Source organism: Xyrauchen texanus, chromosome 41 (genome assembly GCF_025860055.1).
Source record: "Xyrauchen texanus isolate HMW12.3.18 chromosome 41, RBS_HiC_50CHRs, whole genome shotgun sequence".
NCBI classification, from domain to species: domain Eukaryota; kingdom Metazoa; phylum Chordata; class Actinopteri; order Cypriniformes; family Catostomidae; genus Xyrauchen; species Xyrauchen texanus.
In genome coordinates this window covers 26888915-26916112 of record NC_068316.1, presented here as the reverse complement: position 1 = coordinate 26916112, position 27198 = coordinate 26888915, and the positions used below count along the sequence as shown (strand labels likewise).

The window sequence follows — 27198 nt, the reverse complement described above, 5'->3', positions numbered from 1 at the left end:
ACTTTTTTTTTTTTAAAGAAAAGTAGGGATGAGTTGAAATGAACTTTTGAGATAATTAACATTATGAAACAAGCTTAACATGTATTGAACCAAGAACATTCCTTTCATAGATTTTTGTGTATTTTTATGACAAAGTTTAATTTTGATTAAATGACAACAGAATATAACAAATCCAGACTGACTATATTATAGGTAAAGAGAACATTGAATTGAGTGTTGTAGCTTTAATTATTTAAATCATGAACTTATTTATAGCCAGTGAGAATTGTAATGCCACAAACTTTCTGTACTCTGTATTTTATTATGGACGTTGCTTGTTGGTTATTAATGAGATATTAATTGTTCTTCTTATTAGAAGAAACCTTTGTTTTTATATATTGTATTTTATCTGTCAGTCAGTGTAATGCACATAGAAATTAAGCATGATACAATAGTTAGATCGAAGGAAAATTAGCAGTTAGGATGCAGTTTCATAAAGTTCCACAGACTATTACACACATTATGAGCTCAATTTATCAACTCTGAAAATGTTTAATTTGTGATAAACAATGAAGTTGATTTTTTATTTAAATAAAATGTTTTATCAGAATATGATCAAGTATTAGTTCAAAGTAAACATGATTTTGAGATAACTGAGGTAAATTCTTACTTATTCTCACTATAAATTAATTTGTTTACCTGGACCAAATACTAACATAAATTAAATAAAAGGACATAATTATGCAAAAGGAATAGATATGACACATATGATCATTTAAATGGCTTTATTTTGAAGTTTGAGGGGACAAAGGCCCTGTAACACTGGATAAGAGAAACAGAGATAGAAAAAAAAGACAAAAGAAAAATACAGAAAAAAGATGTATATAAAAAAATGAGAAACAGAAAAGTGCCCATATATTGCACATAGTAATAACAGCTGTAAAACAGAGAACAGATACATCATGTAAAAACAGTAATGAAGATAAAAAGTAAATAAATAAAAAAAAAAACATCAGAACCTGTAACATTTAAAACCTTTAAAAATGTTTAAACTAAGGTGGAAATAGCAGTTTGTGTCTTCCAGAAATTTATTTTTTGTAAAAAGTTAGAATATGGTTTGAGGGATCATTTAAAAATGGTAGGATTGGCAAGTGGTGTGCTTTCATTTAAACAATACAAACTTAGAGCATGAGTGGTGTAAACTAGTTCCAAAACCATCACCATGTGTAATGGAAAGTTGAAAAGTTTATATATATAATATTACTAAAGAATATCCCTTTATAAGTCCATGAAATTGCTGTGCATTTTAGCAGTCACATTTTGCATTAGAAGGTTTCTATCAGCCCGTAAATAAGGGCTAGATTCACAGTGAATGAAGAGAAAAAGAGTGTGAGTAAAGAGTACTGCAAAGTGACAGTCTTGCATAGCTGAAAGAATATGCTACATCTACATGTGTTTGAATTGTCACTTTGTAAAACTGCATGGTGAGCATTCATGTTATGTAATTCCCTCAACCATTTCTTTTTATTTAAGGAAAGCATCAAGCTTTTTCTGGATGTTGTCAAAAGAGTCTATTCCCATGTAGTCGGCCTGGCCCTGTTCCCATTTCTGCTTGCGCTCTGCTGAGGACATGGGCGGTGGAGCATCCTGACTCAGTGCAACATCCTCCTGACAAGAGAAAAATAAAAAAATTTAGAGCATAACAGATTGTTTATGAAACTTTCATCTCTGTATTGTATGATATTAATTTAAATGGGAAACAAACCCTATTAGCAAACTTAAAGGTACTATTATGAGTTCAACACTGCATCTGTGCTCTGCTGTAAAATACCACAGAAATGTATTTTGATTTACATTTAGAGTAAATTTGATTTACGCATTTATAACGCATTTATAATGGACGTCTATGGGACAAAGCAGGTTAAAAACATAAAATGTAAAGCTCATATGTTTGTTAAAGTGCTTATATCATTTGTTAAGCCCAAAATGTGTGCTATTTTCGCTCTTAATTTGTCAAATTGACCTTTTAGCAGTGAAACTACTTTTCAAGATAAACGTCTGGTTTATGATAAAAATCAGAAATAAAAAAAAATTATAATATATATTTTTAAAACACGTGTCAGTTTCATAGAAAGTGTCCTTGTTAATTTCATAATTATTTTATAAATAAATGATATACGTATATACACACATGGGGTATACATGGTTACTCCATTTGACCTGAACAAAATTAGCCGTTTCATAATGTCAAAATACCAAATATTGTTTTTACACATTTACACAGTAATGAAGGTCTAAAAGTATCCTCTATGTATTGTTTTATTCAAAAAAGCTACCTGCATGTTGGTTATACCACCTGACTTTGATTTTGTTGACAAAAGCTTTTCCAAATATTAATAATGTTTTCAAAATTGTTTCACTGTTAATTTATAATAAAGATTATTCCAAACTACTTATTTGAACAAATATTTTCTTTCCGAAAAATGTGCAGCTTTTTTATTTTTATTATATTATTATTATTATTATTATTATTATTATTATTATTATTATTATTATATACACACATATATATATATATATATATATATATATATATATATATATATATACACACACACACACACACACACAACAGTTAGTTCCTGTCCTCGAATCTGACTGGACGAGAGACGTTCACGTTCCATGAGCACTGATGGTCTCACACCATCAGCACTCCGACACTTCACTGTGTGTATCACTCCACTTGTGTTCATGCCGTTCTAAACTAAAGTGTAAGAGCAGTGCAGATTTTAAGAGCAATGGTTTGTCTTTTTTCTTTTTACATAACATATGTTAGCCAGCAGGTGGTGGCAAAAGATAATTTTTGTGTGCAATATGAGCCAGTTAGGTGACGTGAAGTGAATCCTCATCAGCCGTGTACATACAAAAGCTCTTCGTGATCGCTTACTACACTTACTACACTAGACTACTAAAGCTCGGAAATAGCTTTAAACGGATTTAAATGAACAACTTCAGCATTACGGCTCATCACAGCTGAGAGACACAACAGACTGATTAATTACACAACGGGTTCTCTTTAAAATGGTGGAGGACATTGCAGTTTATATAGTGAATGACTCTTGTGCACTGGCTACCGCAAAATAGGGATGCTTGGATGCTATTTTTCAGCTGAGAAAGCTGATCTTCAGAAAGCTGACAGCATCTCGGCTTGGGAGTGGCAACAGGTGATCGCTAACATACTCACTCACTCACACACACACACACACCAATCCTTGTTCATCCAATAACTTGTTAGAAACAGCACAAGCCATGATACTATTTCTGAATTGACATTTTTGAATTACTAACGGAGGCTTGGACACATCATTTGTTTTGAACCAGCAATATCAGATTCTGATTTTTAAGACTTTACTCAGTTTTTCCTCATTTTAAAAATGTACTTGTTCATTGAACTGTTGTATATAAGCAGTCGAATCACAGCAGTGCTGATGTAGGGCCATATCACACTCTTGCTTGTGTGATATTGTTTAAATATTATATATATACACACACACACACACACACACACTGGTGGCCAAAAGTTTGGAATAATGTACAGATTTTGCTGTTTCGGAAGGAAATTGGTACTTTTATTCACCAAAGTGGCATTCAACTGATCACAAAGTATAGTCAGGACATTTACTCCATCACTATTTGCATTTTTTTAAAATTTTTGATCCAATCTAGACAGGCCCCATTTCCAGCAGCCATCACTCCAACACCTTATCCTTGAGTAATCATGCTAAATTGCTAATTTGGTACTAGAAAATCACTTGCCATTATATCAAACACTGCTTAAAGCTATTTGTTTTGTTAAATAAAGCTTAACATTATTTTTGTATTTGTTTTTGTGTTGCCACAGTATGCGATAAACTGGCATGTCTTAAGGTCAATATTAGGTCAAAAATGTCAAAAAACAAAGCGCTTTCTCTAGAAACTCTTCATTCAATCATTGTTTTGAGGAATTAAGGCTATACAATGCTTGAAGAAACCTGAAGATATCATACAGAGGTTTACACTACAGTCTTCAAAGACAAAGGACAACTGGCTCTAACAAGGACAGAAAGAGATGTGGAAGGTCAGATGTACAACTAAACAAGAGGATAAGTACATCAGAGTCTCTAGTCTGAGAAATAGATGCCTCACATGTCCTCAGCTGACAGCTTCATTGAATTCTACCCTCTCAACACCAGTTTCATGTACAATGTATACATGTATACATGTACAGTTTCATGTATATATATATATATACACTCACCTAAAGGATTATTAGGAACACCATACTAATACTGTGTTTGACCCCCTTTCGCCTTCAGAACTGCCTTAATTCTACGTGGCATTGATTCAACAAGGTGCTGAAAGCATTCTTTAGAAATATTGGCCCATATTGATAGGATAGCATCTTGCAGTTGATGGAGATTTGTGGGATGCACATCCAGGGCACGAAGCTCCCGTTCCACCACATCCCAAAGATGCTCTATTGGGTTGAGATCTGGAGACTGTGGGGGCCATTTTAGTACAGTGAACTCATTGTCATGTTCAAGAAACCAATTTGAAATGATTCGAGCTTTGTGACATGGTGCATTATCCTGCTGGAAGTAGCCATCAGAGGATGGGTACATGGTGGCCATAAAGGGATGGACATGGTCAGAAACAATGCTCAGGTAGGCCGTGGCATTTAAACGATGCCCAATTGGCACTAAGGGGCCTAAAGTGTGCCAAGAAAACATCCCCCACACCATTACACCACCACCAGCAGCCTGCACAGTGGTAACAAGGCATGATGGATCCATGTTCTCATTCTGTTTACGCCAAATTCTGACTCTACCATCTGAATGTCTCAACAGAAATCGAGACTCATCAGACCAGGCAACATTTTCCAGTCTTCAACTGTCCAATTTTGGTGAGCTCTTGCAAATTGTAGCCTCTTTTTCCTATTTGTAGTGAAGATGAGTGGTACCCGGTGGGGTCTTCTGCTGTTGTAGCCCATCTGCCTCAAGGTTGTGCGTGTTGTGGCTTCACAAATGCTTTGCTGCATACCTCGGTTGTAACGAGTGGTTATTTCAGGCAAAGTTTCTCTTCTATCAGCTTGAATCAGTCGGCCCATTCTCCTCTGACCTCTAGCATCAACAAGGCATTTTTTGCCCACAGGACTGCCGCATACTGGATGTTTTTCGCTTTTCACACCATTCTTTGTAAACCCAAGAAATGGTTGTGCGTAAAAATCCCAGTAACTGAGCAGATTGTGAAATACTCAGACCGGCCCGTCTGGCACCAACAACCATGCCACCCTCAAAATTGCTTAAATCACCTTTCTTTCCCATTCTGACATTCAGTTTGGAGTTCAGGAGATTGTCTTTACCAGGACCACACCCCTAAATGCATTGAAGCAACTGCCATGTGATTGGTTGATTAGATAATTGCATTAATGAGAAATTGAACAGGTGTTCCTAATAATCCTTTAGGTGAGTGTATATATATATATATATATACACACACTGGCAGTATATATAAATATGCTGATATATAGACTGATGCACCACAGTTTTTAATTTAAGCCCCAGAAAAAAGAAAAAAAAAATACTTTGAAAACATGCTCATCATAGCAGAGGTTTGAATTGCATTTTTTAGAGCATTTTTGTTTTTAAATAATAACTTGATAGTTTTGTAGAAAAAAATTAGCGTCTTAAACCAGAGACAAGATAAGCAATTTGAACATTAGTCTCATGTAAACACAAGCAATGATTAGGTCTTGTGGTTAGACTTTCGAAACAGAGTGTATTCAAAATGTATCCCAGTGTGATGCCTTACCTCAAAGACTTCCATTGTAAGTGGATTACTGAAAATTAGATTTTTGCTTGTTTTCTCATCACCAGCAAAATACCTTTAGTGCATATTATAAGCATGCGAATGGGGATGATTTGACAATTCCAGAATTCTGGACATGCTTATTGTATTATTTTGTGTTTATGTTGAGGTCTCACCTCACAACCGGAGTGGAAGGGCTGGTCTCCATATTCTCTGAACAGCATGGGCACAACTTCACCGCTGTAGAGAGCCCACCACTCCAGGAGGAAGCTAGGGTGAGACGCTTCCTGAACATCCCCTCGCACTTTCCTCTGCTTGGGGTCGTAAGTGTAGCTCCATGGCTTCATCCGTCCCAAGAAGTGGACAACTTTTGCATTTGCACCATATCTGATGACAAAGAGAGATATTTATATTAAAGCAAAGGCTTTATTCAGCATGTATTATTGGATCATACATTAAAGTTTGTCTGTAAAGTTTATTAATGCTTTTGAATGGTGTGCAGAAAATAATTAGATGTTAATGAGTAGTTTACTTTGAGTTCAAGTGATATTTCATAACACCAACCCTCTGCTGTAATCTCTACAAGCATTGGACAATGAGATTTTTGTGTATTCTTCAATGCAAATGTCTATATTAACCCTTCACTGAATGTTTTTTCACCAATTATTTCATATCTCAATTTTTAAGTGACCTGGCATCTATATCTGTCACATATGGATCTACAAAGGTATAGTGTATAGTGTGACATTTTACATTTAGAAAATAACAGAATAGTACATATTCAAATACATTTTTAATTTATCGAAGAGATGATGCAACAAATTATATATCGGGATTCATTTTTTCAATGCTGAAATTTTATGAGACGCAACTCACTGTCAAACACATACAGAGCTACACATAACACATCAGCATAGGCACTTATTGAGCCTATATAGACGTACAACTTACAGTTTACTTCCATGTTGTTTATTCATCAAATAGCAATGTCACGTGTAAATCAAGTCAATCGCTGAAACAACAGCGCCGCTTTGAGTAACAAATAGCATATACGTATATAGTATGTATGTATACATGCATTTGGGATACTGATAATTCACATAGCTGCCAGAAAATTGACATTTAGTACTCATTTGTATGAATATAAATTGCTGATAGAAATTCATCATACCTTGTCAAAATTCTTATCATTTGTCACAGTACACCATGGAAATTTTAATATATTCAATCTATCCTTTCTAACTGTTTTTTAACATAATATTCAACAAAGTGAAAATAAGGTATAAAAAATCTGAACAATTCTAAAAAAATTTTTAAAATACATGATTTAGATAAATGATCAGTCCCCTTACATTAACCATTACAAACTTGCTCAGATACAACCGATCACCTTTCATATCACATACCTGGAAAATTGGCCCCCACCTGACATCAATTATAATGGTTTTGATTACTATAGAATAAAACCGGCTGTTCCATAAAGATTCCATTACTAGTAGTGCATGGTAATTCATTCAAGAATTCACCATGGTTGGAAAGGTGTATACAAAAGGGCTCTGGGATAAAATAGTGGAAAGGCACAGGTTAGGAGAAGGGTATAAAAAGATTTCAAAAGGCTTTAACTATCCCTCTAAGACCTGTTCAGAGCATAAAGAAGTGGAAAGCGCATGAGCCATCCCTCCAAACTGGATGATCGTGCCAGAAGGATATTGATCATGGAAGCTATCAAGAGGCCAAAGGCAACTTTGAAGGATTTAAAAGCCCTTATTGCTGAGATTGGTCTGTGCATGCGACAAACTTTCAAGCTTACACAAAGCTGGCCTGTATGGCCGCATGGCAAGAAAGAAGTGCCACACTAATATATATATTATATATATATATAGCACTTAATATAGCTGTGTCATTCCAGAATACTAACCTTTTTTCCAAGCCATTGGAAAATTGTTTCCTGTGTGCTATGGGAATACAAATCAAAAACCCAAAGATTTATCCATGTTCTTCCAGTGTTTTTCCTCTATGTGGGTTTTATTAATGTCCTGATGCCAACTTTCCAGTTCCTCTTGCTGAATAGTAACCCCAGAGCATGAGGCTGCCATCACCATACTTGGTGTCCCCGTGTGTTAATAAACCCACATAGAGGAAAATCGTTGGAAGAACATGGATGAAAATCATAGGGTTTTTGATATATATATATATATATATATATATATGTGTGTGTGTGTGTGTGTATATATACCATAATTGTACAGAGGGGTTATCTGAATTACCGTAGACTGTGTCCGTTCAAACCATTCTCTTTTGACCTCTCTCATCAACAAGACATTTTCATCTGCAGAACTGTCACTCACTGGATGTTTTTTTTTTGGCACCATTCAGAGTAAATTCTAGAGACTGCTGTGTGTGAAAATCCCAGGAGATCAGCAGTTACAGAAATACTCAAAACAGCCCGTCTGCCACCAACAATCATCCATGTGATTATATAATCAGCCAATCATGTGGCAGCAGTGCATAAAATCATGCAGATACAAGTCAGGAGCTTCAGTTAATTATCACATCAACCATCAGAATGGAGATTTTTTTATCTCTGTGCTATGGAGCATGGCATGATTGTTGGTGGACCTTTCTTGAACACTTCCTAATATTCCTGCTTTCTAAAAGGAATGAAAGAAAAAGGGGTATAAAAATGGGACAAAGTGCCAATGCATGCATAATGAATGTGAGGGTACGCAGCTCAATTGTGGACTGTTTGAGTCACTTCTCCAGCGATTTTGAGGGTTACACTCATACCCTCATGCTCTTGCACTTTCTCAGCTCTTGACGACTGTAACCTGATGTTACACCTTCATGTGACCCATGTGTGTATCCTCTTACAGTCTGATCTGAAGGGCCATTACATGCCAGCATGAGTGATGCAGTCTGGAGCCATGTGACTCAAACACGGTCACTTGTGCCAAGCAGTCCTTAATGAAGGAATAATACTTACTGCTTAAATGCTGGCAAGTATGTGTAGATCGCTATGCTGCTCATATTATAGATAAATGGAAGGTGTTTTGTGATATCAGTTGTTGACCAATCACTGAAGAAGCCATTCAGGACTCCTTGGTCCCCTCCTAAAGAACAAACAATACTAGATTAATAAATATTAAAATCACAGAGATACCAGTGCAGTATGATTCCTGAACAAATTACTCTTATTAGCCGATTCATTTTAGTGAATCAACACGAAGAATGCAAATTGCCAAAAAAACTACAAAAAAAAAAAGAATGTGAAAATGGAGATAGTTTGGCACCTATACCTATCATATCATATCATGCTTCTGAAGACACTGGAGTATTATGGATTACTTCAAAATTCTGGTCACCATTCACTTGCATTGTATGGACCTACAGAGATGTTTTTTTTTTTTGGGTGAAGTATCCCTTTAAGGATACACATGAGTTTTGTTATAATCATTGAAATTTTATAATTTTAATTTAAGAATAAATTAATTAAATATGTTCAAGAATTGCATTTCCTATTTAGAAAATATTTCTTCCTCAAAAGTACTAAAATAATTGTTAATAGAACCATTAAGAAACTAGTATCAGATCCAGAATCATTTAATTCCTTTTGTTTCCCATCCCTATATACTGTATAAAAACTAATTTATTTTAGATTTCTTCTTTGAATTTCTGTACATTAAAATAACAAACAGTTAAGCACATTTTTTTTAAAAACATTTTTAAATGGGAACATTGAAAGTAATACATCCAAGTGCTTACTAGTTGAAAAAAAGACCCTAAATACTACATCTAACAAGGTTAAGCTCTAAAGAGCAGTCCAGTTCCTCTGTGCTTGTTCAAAGGCCACCAAGAACATATATAACATACATGACATAGCCACATGTCACAGAGACAAGGATATGCATGTTCAAAGCATGACCCATACTTCACTACACAAACAGACAGACAGTTGCATAAATAATACCAAACATTGACAGACCATTTTATCAGCCGGTATTTAGACTAGTTTTGTAGTGTTTGCTATATGGTGAGGAGATTGTTGCGTGGGTGAACTCCAAAGCCAAGAGTGAAGAGAGAGATGGGTAATAATAATAGCACACTTGCAGACAGCAATGGATAGTGCTGCTGGGCTTTGTGTTATACAAACAACATCTTGTCCAATATCACCAGATGTCAGTTGATAGTCTGGGGAGACACTATAGGACAGTAAAAGAGGGGGTGAGTCATTCCAACATGGCTGTGCAAGATTTTACACATGGGTGAAAGGAACAAATCACCCAAAGGTGAAAATTCTGTCACCATTTTATTCACTCTCATGTCGTTCCAAACCTGTTAGGGTTAGAAGTCCCGATGACTTGGCCAATTATATTTATATTTTTGTTTCTGGCAGTTCTGTGGAAGGAAATGTCTTGTTGATGAGAGAGGTCAACAGAGAATGCCAGACTGGTTAGAACCTACAAAGACTACGGTAACTCAGATAACCACTCTGTACAATGCTGTTCTGAGATGCGGGTTGGAACTGTTTTGGCAGCACAAGGTGACCTACACAATATTAGGCAGGTGATTTTAATGTTATAGCTGATGGCTGTATATACATTATACAAAATAAAAATAAATAAATGCTATTTGGAGTCTTCTGTGTTTTGCAGTATTAACATTTAATAACAGTTAATCAATTATTTAGCCAGGTAGCATTCAACTATTAATAATTCATGAAAATGTACATATATTATTATTGTTATTAATAATATCGGGAATGTTGAGTTACGCTTCTTGCCACCCTTGAATGAGTCGCTGCTTAGACTTATAAATTCCTGGTTGTTGATCTCTCCTCTGCCATATTTTATATCTCCTCTTCCAGCCAGCTGTCACTGAAACATGTCACATGTTGATGGAAGCAGGAGCTGCGGGTATAATTTCTTGGGTGCCAATCTACCTCAGGGAGTTCAATCAGCATCAAGCAAGATGCGGAGCGGCACACACTCGCTCACGAGACACCACAAACATAACGACTGTATAATATCTATTTTAAAATTCAAAATATCTTTTATAATCTTGAATAACAGTCAACCTAAAGAAAAATCAAGCATTTTCCAAACTTTCAAGACTTTGTACAAACCCTGAATTTAATGGTACTCCCAAACAGATAAGAGTTTTAAAACAACAAAACCTACCTCCTACCCTAAACCTAGCTAAACCTTACCAATAGTGTCATTAAAAGGAAAAACTTAGCAACCATACCACTTTGAAAATCTGCCATTTTAATCATAATTTGTGTGAATGGGTATAAAAGTAATTGCTGTTGTAGCTGTCACGTCCCTGTGTTGTCTGCCCCGTGTTTTCTGTTTCACATATCACTTATCACGTTCCATGTCACGTTTTCCTTGTTGTCCGCCCCGTGTTTCACTGTCTGTGTTTAAAACTACAATTCCCACAATTCCTGGCCTCTCTCACTCCCTGCACTCTTCATTGTTCTCACCTGTGTCTCGTTTAGTCGTCATTGTGTTTGTGTATTTAACCCTGTTTGTTTCTCCTTTCCCCTGTCGGTCTTTGATGTATGTGGACGCCTGTTACCCGTGCTTTCTGTCTTGGTTTAGTCCCCGGTACCCCCTCTGTAAGCCTTCCGTGTTTTGTTAACCCTTTGTATACCTCCGTGTTTTGTTTTACCTTTTCCCCTCGTGGATGTTTCCTTTGTTCGTGTTTTTTCGTGTTGCCTTTTTATTTAATAAAGTCATCGCTGCTTTTAGATCCCCACTCCTCGTCTGCCTTCGTCTGATTTGTGACAGAAAGACCGACCCATAATGGATCTAGCAGCAGTTTTCACCACACTGGCCCAGGCAAACCTGACCGTTCGCGAGTACTCACGTCTCTTCTCCACGGTCGCCATCCATACCGGGTTCGACGATGCTTCCCTGAAGACTATCTACCGGGTCGGGTTACCATCATCCCAGCTGAGGGAAGTGCCGGAACCCGGAGACCACACGTGGAGGAAGTACGTGAGTCTCGCTCTGAAGAAACTCGCGGCCGACAAACCACCCCTTGTGATTCCGGCTTTCGAGCCTGAGCCCATGCCTGCCCTGATCGATGAGCCAGCGCTGCCAACTTCGTCCGCCCGGAGAAGGAGAAGAAAAGCTTCCGCCACGGTCAGCGAGCCAGTGCCCGTGCCTGCCGCGGTCAGCGAGCCAGCGCCTGTAGCCTCGACCGTCCCAGAGCCAGCGCCAGTAGCCTCGACCGTCCAAGAGCCAGCGCCAGTAGCCTCGACCGTCCAAGAGCCAGCGCCAGTAGCCATGACCGTCCAAAAGCCAGCACCCCTCGAGCCTTCCAAGGCTCCATCTCTCGAGCCTCCCAGGGCTCCGCCTCCCAAGTCTCTCGAGTCTTCCAGGGCTCCTCCTCCCGAGCCTCCCAGGGCCCCGCCTCCCAAGTCACTTGAGCCTTCCAGGGCCCCGCCTCTCGAGCCTTCCAGGGCTCCACCTCTCGAGCCTTCCAGGGCTCCACCTCTCGAGCCTCCTAAGGCTCCGCTCCTCAAGTCACTCAAGTCTTCCAGGGCTCCGCCTCTAGAGCACCCTACGGCTCCGCCTCCCGAGGATCCTACGGCTCTGCTCCCAGAGACTCCTGAGTCTTCCAGGGCTCCACCTCTAGAGCACCCTACGGCCCCGCCCCCCGAGCCTTCTTCGGCCCCGCCTCCCGAGCCTCCTACGCATTGACAGTCATGAATGTTTGCCCCAGGAGAGGCCACATGCACGCTACAAGGAAATGAATGATGGATACTCCTAACAAAATATCTTTAAAGTTAGATGAAATATTTGTTTTTTATAAAATATATTTTCCATACACAACTCAAACAACAAAATGTAACATAACATAACAGATTAACCAATGTCCTTAAAAATTCTGAATAATGGGTTCTCCAATCATGCTGGTACAGATAAAACGCTAAACCAGCGCACGGTAATTTAGCCTAATTCAAGCGTGCCATCTAGAGCCTAGAAATGGGTCCAGAATCTTTCCCTGGGGCTATACTTATGCAAGCGGCTCAACAATCAATTGTTCATTTTGAGGGGATGAGCCGGACCATGTAGGAATGTACATAGGCTCTCACTGGTTTACATTGGCAGGACGAAAACAAGACCACATGATAGCCTCTGGTCATCAGGACTGTAATAAATGGGGAATTGCAAAGATACCAGTTTGGTTCACCATTCCACAGAGATTCAACCACTTTACTGGTGTGAGAGAACACAGCTATGCTTTGTCTATGGATGACAGTTGACTTGATGCCTAACAAACCTGGAATTGATTTGGCTGGTTTGTTACTTTGAGGCAAAAAAGCACTTTAAATTGCTCTGAAGGTATTGCACATTAACCTTTCTTGCCATTTATAGCCCAGAACCCTCTAATTAGTGGTGTTTGCTGAGGCAAGCATCAGTATTACTATAGCTCATACTTACAGTATGCTGCATTCACATGCTATCGGTATGATCCTACATTCCACTTCTGAAGCCGTAATTACAAGTACGTCACATTCAATTGCTTTGTTGTCAGAGTGAATACGAAACATGTAGGATGCCAGGTTCATTCTTGCATATTTCATGGGGAACTCTTATTTTGACAGTGCGATTTCATGTTTGTCAGCTTGCTGACGATAATGGAATTTTGGTCAAATTTTTGGTCATTTGTTTCTTAAAATTGACGAATATTCGAATTTTAATTTGACAGCCCTAGTATGTTCCTGGCCTTGAAGAATATGAACAAATCCCTAACCCTGAGTATTAAACTTTGGTGCATAACTACCATATGTGCTATGGTCATGGAAACCTCAAATCATGCAATCAAACATACAATTTTCACCTGGCAGATGATAAAATGAGCAGAAACCCCCAACCTAGTGTCTTAGAATGAACATTACTATTACTACATTTTTGCAAACTGAGTTTTACGTGACACTTACTGTTTCACTGAACTTTTCTAACACTCTTGGGTAGGTTTAAGCATTAGTTAAGGGTACGGATGTCCATTTTGGTCACCTCTCGTTTGCATTTAGGACACTATTGGTAAGGTTTAGGCTAAAGTTTTAGATTGGGGAGGTAGAATTCATTAAAGCATCCATCTACTATTCACCTTAAAAACCTTGAATGATTACAACATCCAGGGCAGCCCATCCTACAGGCAAAACAGACAGCCACCATGGCCCTGGCGTGCATGGGAGGGCCACGCGAAGGTGCGAACACATGTAAAGCAAATTAACAAATAAAAAAATGTAAGAAACCGTGATGACTTTTGTTTTGAAATTCTCCGCAGTCCAATGGTTTCTAACACACATGTATTTCGGGAGAGCGTGCAATGCACGTGGACCTCATCTTTTAACATTAAAATCACAATGACAGTGAAAACTAAAAACAACATTTTAAGTATAAAATGAGCTCTGAATATTCACGAAGACAAATAACTGAAAGTTACATCAAATAAAATAATAGTAGTGTATCTAAAACCGGCAAGAATTAACGCTAAGCAGTACATTCTAATCTGCATAATTTATACATAACGCAAAGCATTGATGGCTACTTGAGTGCCACTTCTTATAACAGTATTATTAGACACAGATCGCACACCTTGCTGAATAATGCACGCCTGACAGAATGGCTGGAAATAAGTTATGAAAAATATTGCTTTATGGCTATTTGAGACTTTAAGGCTTATTTTGTGTAAAGGATAACAGAAATAGCAAGAATAATCTGCTGGGGAAGATATTCAGACGTTGACGATATAAAGACGCAAAAAACACATATAGAGTGAAAATATGAGCAATTAAACTGGAAAATAACCAAACCATACTATTTGCAAAGATCTCTGCTTTCTAAAGGCCCAAACATCCTTCACACAAGTATACAAACGCAGACGCGAGCGCTTCGCCAACACATGACCAATGCGTGGTCCCATTGTACATACATTACTTGCGCTCTTGCGTTGCTCTGGCGGTTACACACCTTGGACAATAAGGAGCCAAAATATTTTGTGTGGAGTCAACATGTCGACAGTTGAGGAATGTGCTTTTGTATTTGTTGAAAAGATGACAGAAAAATATGTTTGTATAATTTAACTTGTTCAGTAAGACTCTCCTAAAAAAATTGCTGCTCCACCATGACAGTATTGATTTAAAAAAGAAAATCTGCTGTAGCGCCCCATGTGGCAACGCTGAGAATAAGGCGTGTACTTGTGCTAGTTTATAAATTGCGCTTGATAAAAATAACGCAACGCCACGTGAAATCGAGCTTGCGTAGTAAGATGCATCTCTGTTCACGTACTGACAGAGCATGTTTAGGCCGTAAGAGGTATGTGTTTATTCTTTACATTTGTTAATACATTTATATATCGATGTGTTGTATTTATATTTTGTTGCTCTAAATAATCATTTACACATATGTGGGTAGTTGAAATTGAATTTCAACCATTATCGGCAGTGTCCTATACAATTAAAACTATCTAAAACTATTTCAAACAGCATTTTCTTATTTTATGTTAATTTAATGTGTAAGATTTATGGTTATATTTGTTAACATTAATTAACTACTTCACATTAGTTAACATAGCTGGGATAGGCTCCAGCCCCCCGCGACCCTGTACACAGGATAAGCGGTTGACGATGGATGGATGGACATTAGTTAACATGAACTTACAATGATTCTTAGTTTATGTTAATTTCTACATATACTAGTACATTTTTTAAATTTACATGAGTTCATACAATATGATCTAACATGAACAATCTATAAACAATTATATTTTTATAAATTGACATTAGCCAAGATTAATGAATGCTGGAAAATTGTACTATACATTGTTAATGATACCTAATTCAAATTTTGTTATAAAATGTTACCCAGCAATCATCATACTTGTAGTTTCCATGACCTCATATTAATTGAGACATTGGTTTATTTGTACTTCTAGAAAACAGTTGAAAGGTGATAAAAATTAGGCGATAAAATGGTGACTTGTCAAAGCACCTAAAATACATATATTCTCTTATGCATGCATGTAAATTTTAACAGAACATCTTAATATTGGGGAAAAAAATTCTGCTTATCATGTTTGCAGTGGTTCTATGGATGTTTTAAATTTATGACAATTTTCACAACGGGGGAGCCCATTTTCATTATTTCACCTAGGGCCCCACAAACCCACGGGCCGGTCCTGAAAACATCATATTACTTGCTTTTGGCACCTACACCATTTTAGGAGTCACTGCTGGACATTTCACTGGGAAACTGCAGCCAAACATGTAATGAAGCACACCATTTTGGTTGGCAAAAATATTCCCAGTCATATTAATTTCATGAGATCAGGCTGGAAACCCCTCATCTTATATTGAAAGGGGACCCGAGCCATTTTTAAGGACTAGAATATCATAGAAACTTTTGGGTGGGCCCAGAACACAGAAAAACTTAACCATATTGCAGTCCTATCAGAATATTTCCCTGCTGAGGCCACAAACAAACTAACCTACTAGAAATAAAGCAATCCTTACAAATTAGCACACCATTAAAGCATTGACGTACACTGAAACGGGGCAAAGGATGTTGGTCACTTCAAGGCTACAAAGGACAAAAATAGACTAATGACAGTCTTTGATCCCAGCTGACCAGACTGTATAGCATTTACAGACTGCAAGATTCACAGACCCTAATTATCACAGCCCAAACGAGTCATTGGATTCTGTGGATCAACAAAAGCATAATAAACAGTCTTTTGAACAAGCTCCAGCCTCCATACTGTAAGCAGCCTCACCAGAGCCCACCCCACAAACCCAGCAATCTGATTGGTTCCTCGACAGTCACATTCACACTCGCAGCCAGACCTACAAGAATGGATTCACTGTCTCACTGGTGAAAACAAGTCCATTAATACCAGTACTCTTCATCATAAATTGAACTGCCCCACTCAAGTTTTTGTCAAGTAACTTGCATGTGCAAAACCAATTCTTAATCAGTAATGTAGCCTTGCTTGCTTGTAAAAGTATCTAAACATTCTTAAAACAATATACCATATATATATATATATATGCAAAGCTGTTAAAGAAAATACCATTTTGAGAATATATCTTGAATAGAAGTTAGTTTTCTTGCCCTATTGGCAAAAATGAAAACAAGATTGCTCTTTTTTGAGCATAAAGCTCACTAAATTGTATTACATTTATTCTTAAAACAAGAAAACAAAGCAAAACTATTTTGCAATGGGGTAAGAAAATATAACATATATTCTCATAGAAAAAAATCTTAATATTTGGTCTTGTTTTAAGGATGCATTTTAACTACAAAACAAGACAAAATTACTGATTTAGAAAATGATTTCTTGCAGTGTGCACAATTATTTGTCTTACCAACTATAAGGTACAACAAGAAAGCAAAAGAAATACAAATAGTTGCATGCTCTCTTTCTGTTGGACACTTTACTAATGACTAAAACCTATAAAAGTTGCATAACAAGCATATTTGCCAAGAGGTGGCTTTACAAAAATGGCCCTTGGCTCCTGCAAAAACAGCAAAAAAGGTGGTTGCTTTGAAAGGGCTTTTGTTTGCAGAGGGCATTTGTGCCAGACTCCTCTAGCTGGGTGCATGAACATGTTGGAGCAGCTGTTGTTTACTTTCACTTGAGGAAATTTCATGATGCAAACAAGGAGGGGCAGCTTAATTATCACTGACAGTGTGTGTAAGATGAACACATGTCAAACCACTGGGTTTATGCTTATCTGAAGAGGTGTTTCAGCAGGAATAGAGAGGTGGAATGATGATTGCATTTCAAGGGCAAAATAGAAAGATGTATGATAAGTTTTGGTGGAAAAATATGTCCATGCAGATGTTTGGACAGAGTATATCGGGCCTTGATTGGCCTTGATTCCAGACAAGGACACGGATCACCAGAGAGATAAACATGGGAGATTTTAACAGCTAATATAAACTATAATATAAATATCAAATTATCTAGACAAACCAAAATGCTTTAGGATTAGAAGTGTGCTGGCTTTCCAGGAAGTACATACTACACATATTTCTGAAGCTATGTTTATTTCAAGGCATCCTAATTCTCACAACATAAGTTTTTCTGCAGAGTTACAGCAGTATAACAATGCCATATATAGAGATGACCTTTACAACAATTGCCATAGTTGCTTAAAGCAGTTTGTTTAGAATACAATGCTTAAAATGTCCCTAAATATCACTGAAGTATGTCATTGTGAAATCACACTTATCACAGTGACTGCACTAGACTCTGAAAACAGCAAAAAGTGTTAGCCAATCAGAAAACTTGGAAAACTCACAGCCAATGGCTTGAGTTTGGGGTGGGGCTACCTGTTTTTATTTATTTTTTTTGTATTAAACAGAGATGGAGGGAGTGTTAGTGAGTGTTTTGATACAATCAATATTTTTGCAATACCATTTGGAGCCGCTAGTAGCACAAGCTGTGTTAGCATTGAACAATTTTTTTGCGCATTTTTAAATTGAGCATAAGAAATCCTAAATGTAAACTCTTGATATGCAAATAAAGTCAATATTAGCTTAAAATTGTATACGCTAGGAGGAGGTGTATTTTCTAAAATGCGCATTAAGGTGATGGAAAGTGTGTTTGACCATTCGTACACGTGCGCGATAGCTTGATATGACTGGCCCAATGAAAGGTTCAACCGTGGCACAATTTGTCATGCATATCCCTTGTCACTCCGAAGGGTCTTCACAATCTGCCAGAACAGTTTTGAACACAGGCACTCCCAAATATGTTGAAGTTGGCGGCGTGTGGCCATTGCATCCATTTCAGCCCTCATTATATCAGATATTATACTTATTCTGTGGTGTTTTCTGGTAGCATTTACGGCTGTGACGTAGTGGATGGAAATACACAACCATTTGTATTTGCTTCAGTCAAATTTTTAGAAATGTGCTTATATAAAGTTACAAATAGAATATATTACATATAGTATATAAAATCGTTAAAACTATTACAGTGCCCTAAAATACAAAACTCTGACACATCCAGAAATAAACACTGATGGTGGTTCACGTACCGTCAAAGCTGCCATGCTCAGTGCAGTACTGGAGAAGTTTGCTGTAGGTTTCGTTAGACGGGCGAAACACAAACACACCAGAGTTGAAACAATCAGGCCAGCCGGGATCTGGGGCTGCAGACAGTTCCTCCCTGTTAAACAGCTCATCTATGTTTGATACCACCTACAGTGAACAGAACACATAAGAGCAAATGACAGACCACAATGTGCCCCACACCCCAACTTTTAAAGGACAAAGTTACATTTGTTAACACAAATTTCAACTCATCTCTGGTTTATTTAAAAAAAAAAGCAATTTTCACAGTTACAGTAAGGCAACTGTAATGGAAGTGAAGGGACCAGATCTTAAACATTTAAAATATACACTGTATCAAAAGTACAGCCACAAAATATTATATGATATGATTTATGAGAAAGAAAAGAAAATCCTGTTAAAATAACTGCATAATAAATAAATAATAATAAAAAAATATTTATCCTGTAAAAAGTAAAACGAGCAGAAAAAAGCTTCATTAACAGTTCTATATTAACTTGGTATTGTACTTTTAAGCAAATATACAATAAAACACTTATTTTACAAGTTTAATATATATATATATATATATATATATATATATATATATATATAGGTCTATCATATATATATATCTTCAAGTTAAAACAATGCTCAGGCCTGTCAAGTGATTTATCTCAAGAGCCAGTAATTAAATAGATAACAGAGTAAACTGTGCTTTACGTTTTTTAGCAACAATAGTAATTAAACTTTTACATTTGTTTAATATAAAACATTACAAAATTTAATTTAATGCAAAACAAATCTACTTAAATACTTGACGCTAGTTTACTGAGGGATGGATCTACATTAATACTGAACTGATGCAGCAAGCATGCCTGAATGCCTATAACAGACAGCATGCAGCTTATATACTATAACAATGTTCACAGTTAGGGAAAAGGAGGAAGCGCGAGACGGCAAATCCAACTGAAATGGTCTGTTTATTTTTACACTCAAAACTCATGCTTTTCAGCGGACATACTTCAAAACACACTTTTCAACATTCACAAATTAACACAGTCTCTTTCAGCTTGGTCTCGTAACTCTCACTGGCGTCTGGCTCGCTCTTAAATCCCATCTCTACTCTTACTGCAATGACAAACAGCTGTTAGAGACAATCATTGCCAGATCTCCTGATCTCGCTCTCCATTCACACACCGGCACACAACCACGCACCCACCACCACATATACATTTAGAAATCACACAAATCAAACATTTTGAAGAATTTGTCACATCTGCTTATACATTAATGGCTGTGTTTGCTTAAATATCTCATCAAGACAACACAGATTTAATCCCATCCATTTACACTGGTAGTTCATTAACAGCTTTGTTTACATTAATATCACCTTAAAAGGGGTATTTTGATTAAAAACAGTGCAGAGTCTCGTGCATGAGCGCTGCATTCATAATAAGACACATGTGCATGGGCAGACACACGCAAGTGAGAATTGGAAAGCAGCCGGCTGTAATATAACAGCACAGGGGTAGCGAATTTAGTCAGATCTTGGTAGCATTTTGTAGCATCGGTGGCTATTAATGTATTGAACTGAACAGAGATTATGTCACACTCCTAGATAATCATGACTGCACCCTGCAGTTAGTAAAGCACTGTGCTGGACAAACGTCTTTGGCCATTGCATTTTAGTTTATTCAGCGTCTCGTGCAGGAGCGCTGTGCTTAGTAGATGCCATTGAACATCATTTAAAAATGCATTGAAGTGAATTTTGAATTAAATTAAACCGCCTTACAAATGCATGCCACTGAAATGTTAATATACATTGCAGAATTGTTGTCATTTAGAAATGAGATTGCGTTGGTGTTTGAATCGAGATCGCGATCTTTTAACGATTAATCGTGCAGCGCTATATTATAGCTACACTTTTGAAACAGTGTATATTTGTATGTTTATAGACTGGTCCCAATCACTTCAATTGTAAGTGCCTTACTGTACAGTAACTGCGATTTTTGCGTGTTTGTTTTTCAAATAAACAAAAAAAATCCATCCATCCATCCATCCATCTTCAACCGCTTATCCAAAGTCGGGTCGCGGGGGCAGCTGCTCCAGCAGGGGGCCCCAAACTTCCCTATCCCGAGCCACATTAACCAGCTCTGACTGGGGGACCCCGAGGCATTCCCAGGCCAGTGAGGAGATGTAATCGCTCCACCTAGTCCTGGGTCTTCCCCGAGGCCTCCTCCCAGCTGGACGTGCCTGAAACACCTCCCTAGGGAGGCGGCAAGGGGGCATCCTTACCAGATGCCCAAACCACCTCAACTGACTCCTTTCGACGCAAAGGAGCAGCGGCTCTACTCCGAGCTCCTCACGGATGACTGAGCTCCTCACCCTATCTCTAAGGGAGAAACCCGCCACCCTTCTGAGGAAGCCCATTTCGGCCGCTTGTACTCGCGACCTAGTTCTTTCAGTCATGACCCAACCTTCATGACCAGAGGTGAGGGTAGGAACAAAGACTGACCGGTAGATCGAGAGCTTTGCCTTTCGGCTAAGCTCTCTTTTCGTGACAACGGTGCGATAGAGCGAGTGCAATACCGCCCCCGCTAATAGTCCCCACCCCGACTACGCCTCGATGTCCTGTCCATGAATATCACAAACAGGATTGGTGACAAAGCGCAGCCTTGGCGGAGACCAACCCCCACATGGAATGAACTCGACTTCGTGCCGAGGACCTGGACACAGCTCTCGCTTTGGACGTACAGGGATTGGATCACCCTAAAAAGGGACCCCCCCACCCCGTACTCCCGCAGCACCTCCCACAGTCTCTCCCGGGGGACCCGGTCATACGCCTTCTCCAGATCCACAAAACACATGTAGACCGGATGGGCATACTCCCAGGCCCCCTCCAGGATCCTTGCGAGAGTAAAGATCTGATCCGTCGTTCCACGGCCAGGACGAAAATCGCATTGTTCCTCTTCAATCCGAGGTTCGACAATCGGCCGAACCCTCCTCTCCAGCACCTTGGAGTAAACTTTACCAGGGAGGCTGAGAAGTGTGATACCCCTGTAGTTGGCACACACTCTCTGATCCCCCTTTTTGAAGAGGGGAACCACCACCCCGTTCTGCCACTCCTTAGGCACTGTCCCAGATTTCCACGCAATGTGCAAGGCGTGTCAGACAAACAAAAAATGTTTTTTGTGGTAATTAATATAATGCTACAAATGCTGTTGATTGAGCTGAACGTATATTAAAACCCGAACATTCCACTTAGTCAATATGAAATCAAAATGTATCATTTACTTAAAATTGTTTTTTTAATTTCTACTTTTCCACAACAGCAATGTCAATGTCATTCTCATTTAGAGCTTCAGTGGAGGGGAAAATATTCAGCAAACATCGTCTCAAATTTTGGTCTGTTCCTCACACAAAGCTATCGTGTGGTCTCAAAAGACTTGGAATATAGCGCACAAGTCATATTGATTACTTTTGTGGTGCTTTTATGGTGTCACTTTGTCCTTTTTGGAGCTTGACAGATCTGGTCACTAATAACTGTCAGTCAGTGGAAAAGACTGCATATAGATACTTCAAAAAAGAATAAGGGGGGGTTTCTCCCCTTTTCCTCCAAGTTTGGAATGTCCAATTCCCAATTTGCTCTAATTCCTTGTGGTGGCATAGTGACATGCCTCAATCCAGGTGGAGGAGGACAAATCTCAGTTGCCTCTACGTCTGAGACATCAACCGCTGAGCGCATTACCACGGAGACATAGCGCGTGTGGAGGCCCACGCAATCCACCGCAGCATCTACGCACAACTCACTACGTGCCCCACCGAGAGCGAACCATATTATAGTGATCACGAGGAGGTTACCTATTGTGAATCTACCCTCCCTAGCAACCGGGTCAATTTGGTTGCTATGGAGACCTGGTTGGAGTCACTCAGCACACGGACTGTCTCAGTTTTGTTATGTACTGCCTACTTTCACACTCCAGTCAATCCCAATGGATAAAATCAAGTCAGGGCAGGCACAGATAAATAACTAAGTTTAGGCATGAATCTCTACATTTCGCAAGCTTGTTATGTTTTAGCCAACTGGCTCAATCACATGTAATGCGTTAAGCCAATTGGCCTGCATGGTGTAAGATGACAGGTCCTTAGACCATACCTGTCAACACTCCCGTTTTTCCCAGGAGTCTCCCCTATTCACACCCATCTCCCGCACCCCTCCCATTTTGTTATTTCTTCTCATTTGTATGGCCCAAATATCGTTATATGAATAATCACATCAATATATTATTCCAAGGTTGTCCAGTTGCCAGATCTTGTTTGAAATCCTACTCACACAATTGACACATCATACAAATTTCAACCCATTTGTGACATCAACCTGGCAACCTACAACCCAGTTGTGCTGTTGATATCTGTGCAGGTAATAGGCGCAGGAAGTTGAATCAAGCATCACTGGTAAATGGGAGGAGAAGACTAGGTGGTGCTCCGGTGAAAAAACTAAATATACATGTAAATATATCAACAGCTGGATGGAAGAATTTAATTTAATTTCTCTCGAACCTGTATCGATAATGGCCACTCCTTTTGCAAAGTGTGTTGCACTGATTTTAATATCAGACATGGTGCGAAAAATGACATTATGAAACGTAGCACATGAAATCACAACGGCACAATCTGTATGTGTTTAGCCTGCCTCTGCCATCCAGAACCCCCCCCCCCCAAAAAAAATTGGGATACGTTAACAGGCCTATCTAATAAAATGGGCATTAATTGTTAAGTCATTTTACCTTTTAACACATGGCTAAAAATGATTTAGAGCTAAAAATATGTGAATCAATGGTTGTCAATGGTACGTCACTTTATTGGGGTTCAGTTCTTGCACACCCTGTTTTCACTTGGCACACTTGTTTCTAGCTACGTCACTGTAAGTAACATTATGCAATTCAAATTACAAACCAAATCAATAACTGCATTATAAATGGCATGCATGTCTTGACAAAGCACAGCTCTTTGCTTTTCAGTTGGCTTGACTATCTGGCTCAAAATAATGGTTGTCGTGTGTAATACTCACCAGTGTGTCTGCATCCATAAACACACATTTAGAATAGTTTGTGAGTGTCCAGCAGTGAAGCTTAGTTAAAGTTACACCCAGATCAGGTCTCTTCATCATGGCCAAATGTGCTGTGTCTCCACTGTCCATCACGTCAACTAGCCTGACTTCATCATAGATCTTATGAAGCACTGCCCTAAAGACATTCAGGAACATTTTTTTATTATTCTGACCAAGCATACGTCCAACATAGTCCCAGGACAACCCCTTGATTTGAATAAATGCCATAGAGACCAACCAATCAACCATCAGAATTTCAAATTGATACAATACAGGCATCACATTTTAACTAGCATCCAATCCAACACTTTATTTTAAGAATGGAAACATCTCTAAACTTTAACTCATCAGGGCTCCACATTGCGGCTAAAATGGTCGCTAATGCGACCAACAAATTATTGTGTCTGTGTCTGACCCATTGGTAGAAGTAAAGAAGGACAAAGGCAATATTTTAAAACAATTTTAATTATATATATATATATATATGATCCACAAGATCCAGCTTTTAACACTTAGTATAATTGAGGGACTTGTACAACTATTACACAAGTTGCAAACATTCACTGATAGGCCTACTCAAGAAGGCAACACACTATGCATACTAAACTTTATGTAAATATCTGCTTATGTAGATTCTGAAGGGCAGTACTAAATAAAATTTAAATCTTGAATCTCTTATATTTGAATAAATTATAAAAAGTTTGTGAACATTTATGAGACAAAAGGGAAATCCAAATCTTCTCAACTATACAGTACATACAGTATATTAATCCTCAGATTAATGCTTTATTATCAGCAGTTTTCCTTTGGCTTTCTATCTTGTTTCTGAACAGCAATCTAAATTGAGAAATTCTGTGATTTGGTGACTAAAAACAGCCATTTGACTCCTTAAAGTTTCAGTTTATGAGCCAATGGCTCCTTAGTAATTTTAGTCTGTAGCCCTGCTCACCCCATATTTATTTATGCAATACAAATGACTGATGTAGCCATGTCAAAGCCCTGTAATAAGCTTCCATTGTCTTGTTCGAAACCCCAATATTTTCTTTTTTTCTGTGGTACACAAAAATAATTTTGCATTTTAAAATCTTGGTTCTTACCATTTCTTACGATTTCGCCTTCTTATTCTAATTATTACGACTTGACACGAGATACCATTAAAACATAATTTACATCTCATGTAAAACTACCAATGTGTACAATTGTGTTGTATTTGGCAGTTGCACACTGGTACTTTGACTTAGGCTGTGTCTACATTAATTTAGATACATTTGAACAGTTTTCGAATAATGTTTTGGTTTTCGAAACACTCTTGGTCAAAACTGCCATTTTCAAGCGTTCTCCAAAAGTTCTCCGACCCCCCTGCGATTTCCGCTTATGCCAACAAGTTATGACAGCATCAAAAACAAATGCATGTTTAGAAAAATGCCCTGGCTTCTCTTTTCCATACAATAAAGCATATAGTGACTAATATATTATTTGGAAAATAGTGTAGTGTCTATAAACTACTTTTATGGCGTCTTTTCTCCTTTTTGATGCTGGATAGCCCCTGGTCACTATATGCATTCATTGTATAGAAATGTGGCTCTGTGCAGTGGAAATTCCACAAAATATCTCCTATGGTGTTCCACAGAAAAAATTATTAAATCACATGGGTTTGGAACAGCATGAAGGTGAGAAATCATAACATAATTTTCCTTTTTGGGCAAACAATCCATTTAAGGCACTTTTAACAAATGTACAAATATACAGCCTATAATGTAGTACCTGGACTGATCTGACACGTGGGGTCCAACGAGCACCACCAGCTTTTTTGAAGTCTTATGGTTCCTAAGGGATTTTGCAAGCACCATAGCTCCCTTTGCATAGCTGTCATTTGTGGCCAAGGTGACGAATGCCTGTTCTGTGAAAGACACAAGAGGGATACAGAATGCCATTGCAATTACTGAACAGACAGGAGGATCTAATTCACTTGATTTGGCATCATAACAAATGCCAACAAATAGTCTATTAAACAACTTGGAGACCAAGATTTCTTTTCTCCAAAAGTTTGAATATGATTGAGTTTCAATGGAAGTGAAAGATGCAGGTTTTCCTATTAATGTCATTTTAAGTTTATTGAACTTGCATAGCTCAATGACTTGTACAATCAAGAACCAGTGAATACAACTAACTCTCCAAGCGACATACTTAGATTCAATATATTTTGAGTGGCACTCCATTTAATAGACTATTTCTAAAACATCAATACCTGAATATCTTCTCACAACCTTATACGATAATAATAATAGAAATATAGTAAAGCCTTTATCTACAGTGGCCTCAAAACGCATTTAGACACATTTACACTTCTCAAACTCATTTGCATTTGATAACAAGATATCAAATCGAGTGGTATCTGCAAACATATGATGATGGAGCTTTTCTCAAAACCACTGTAACTTCTCTTTTCTGAGACATTTTTGCAAATAATTGTAACCAACTGGTCAAGTTCACGGGTGTACAAGCAGATTAACCACAATATAGTTCATTACATTAATATAGACATGTTCCACTAACACTGGTCGACCAAAATATCCAAATACTAAAAAGAAACTAAAAACACAATGTAAACATGCACGTGCGCAATGATGCATGCTTTTGCAGAGACGATGTGTATTTTTCGTAACCATTAAAGTACGCTTTTAAAGAATTCCGCGACTGCAAAAAACTACTCCGATTCAATACTCTAAAGTCAGCATGTCAATGTAAGCACTGGCAGGTGCCTCTGAGAAATGGTTTGAGATGGTCAGACCATAAATATTAAACTTCTGTTTAATAGTGTAGGCTATTATTGTTGTCACATACCTGCCATGCTTGATATACTCTGTTGCTTGGACTCCCTTAGGACAGCGGCTTGACTTCAATAAAAAGAGAATTTATGTCAAGCCTTGAGTGCATTTATACCACTGTGGACCATGCCCATATATATTTACTTCTAGTTATATGACCAGAAGTGTCTCACGCGGACACGCCCACCATTGGCTGCTTTGCGAATGTGGGCGTGGCTTTCGACATTTAACTGTACCCGAGTAGTACACAGTTGACTATTTGTTGTAGTCATCATTTTAAATATCCGTTATTTTCCATGTTGTATATATTGATGTATAAATGGTGTTTCATGTTTTTTTTTCAGAACTGTTTATGTAC

At 38.1% G+C, this 27198-nt stretch overlaps 1 protein-coding gene across 1 annotated transcript; it reads right to left on the bottom strand.

The window, feature by feature from the left end:
- Window positions 1-763: 763 nt before the first annotated feature.
- LOC127634186 (glycogenin-1-like) lies at window positions 764-26971 on the bottom strand. Its single transcript, XM_052113624.1, has 7 exons — window positions 26857-26971; window positions 25777-25912; window positions 23974-24148; window positions 18887-19049; window positions 8810-8936; window positions 6003-6213; window positions 764-1647 (listed from the first exon to the last, which is right to left on the bottom strand). The coding sequence occupies exons 1-7, from the start codon at window positions 26861-26863 to the stop codon at window positions 1504-1506; spliced, it is 963 nt and encodes a 320-aa protein (XP_051969584.1). The 5' UTR covers window positions 26864-26971; the 3' UTR covers window positions 764-1503.
- Between the last annotated feature and the right edge of the window lie 227 nt (window positions 26972-27198).

Bases quoted from the DNA above. Each gene is read 5' to 3' on its own strand.
- LOC127634186 (XM_052113624.1), bottom strand. The intron at 24,149-25,776 runs GTACTACATTAT...GAATGTCTTTAG, and splicing joins CACGTGTCAGATCAGTCCAG to GGCAGTGCTTCATAAGATCT. The intron at 8,937-18,886 runs GTACGTGAACCA...TTTGTTCTTTAG, and splicing joins TGAGCATGGCAGCTTTGACG to GAGGGGACCAAGGAGTCCTG.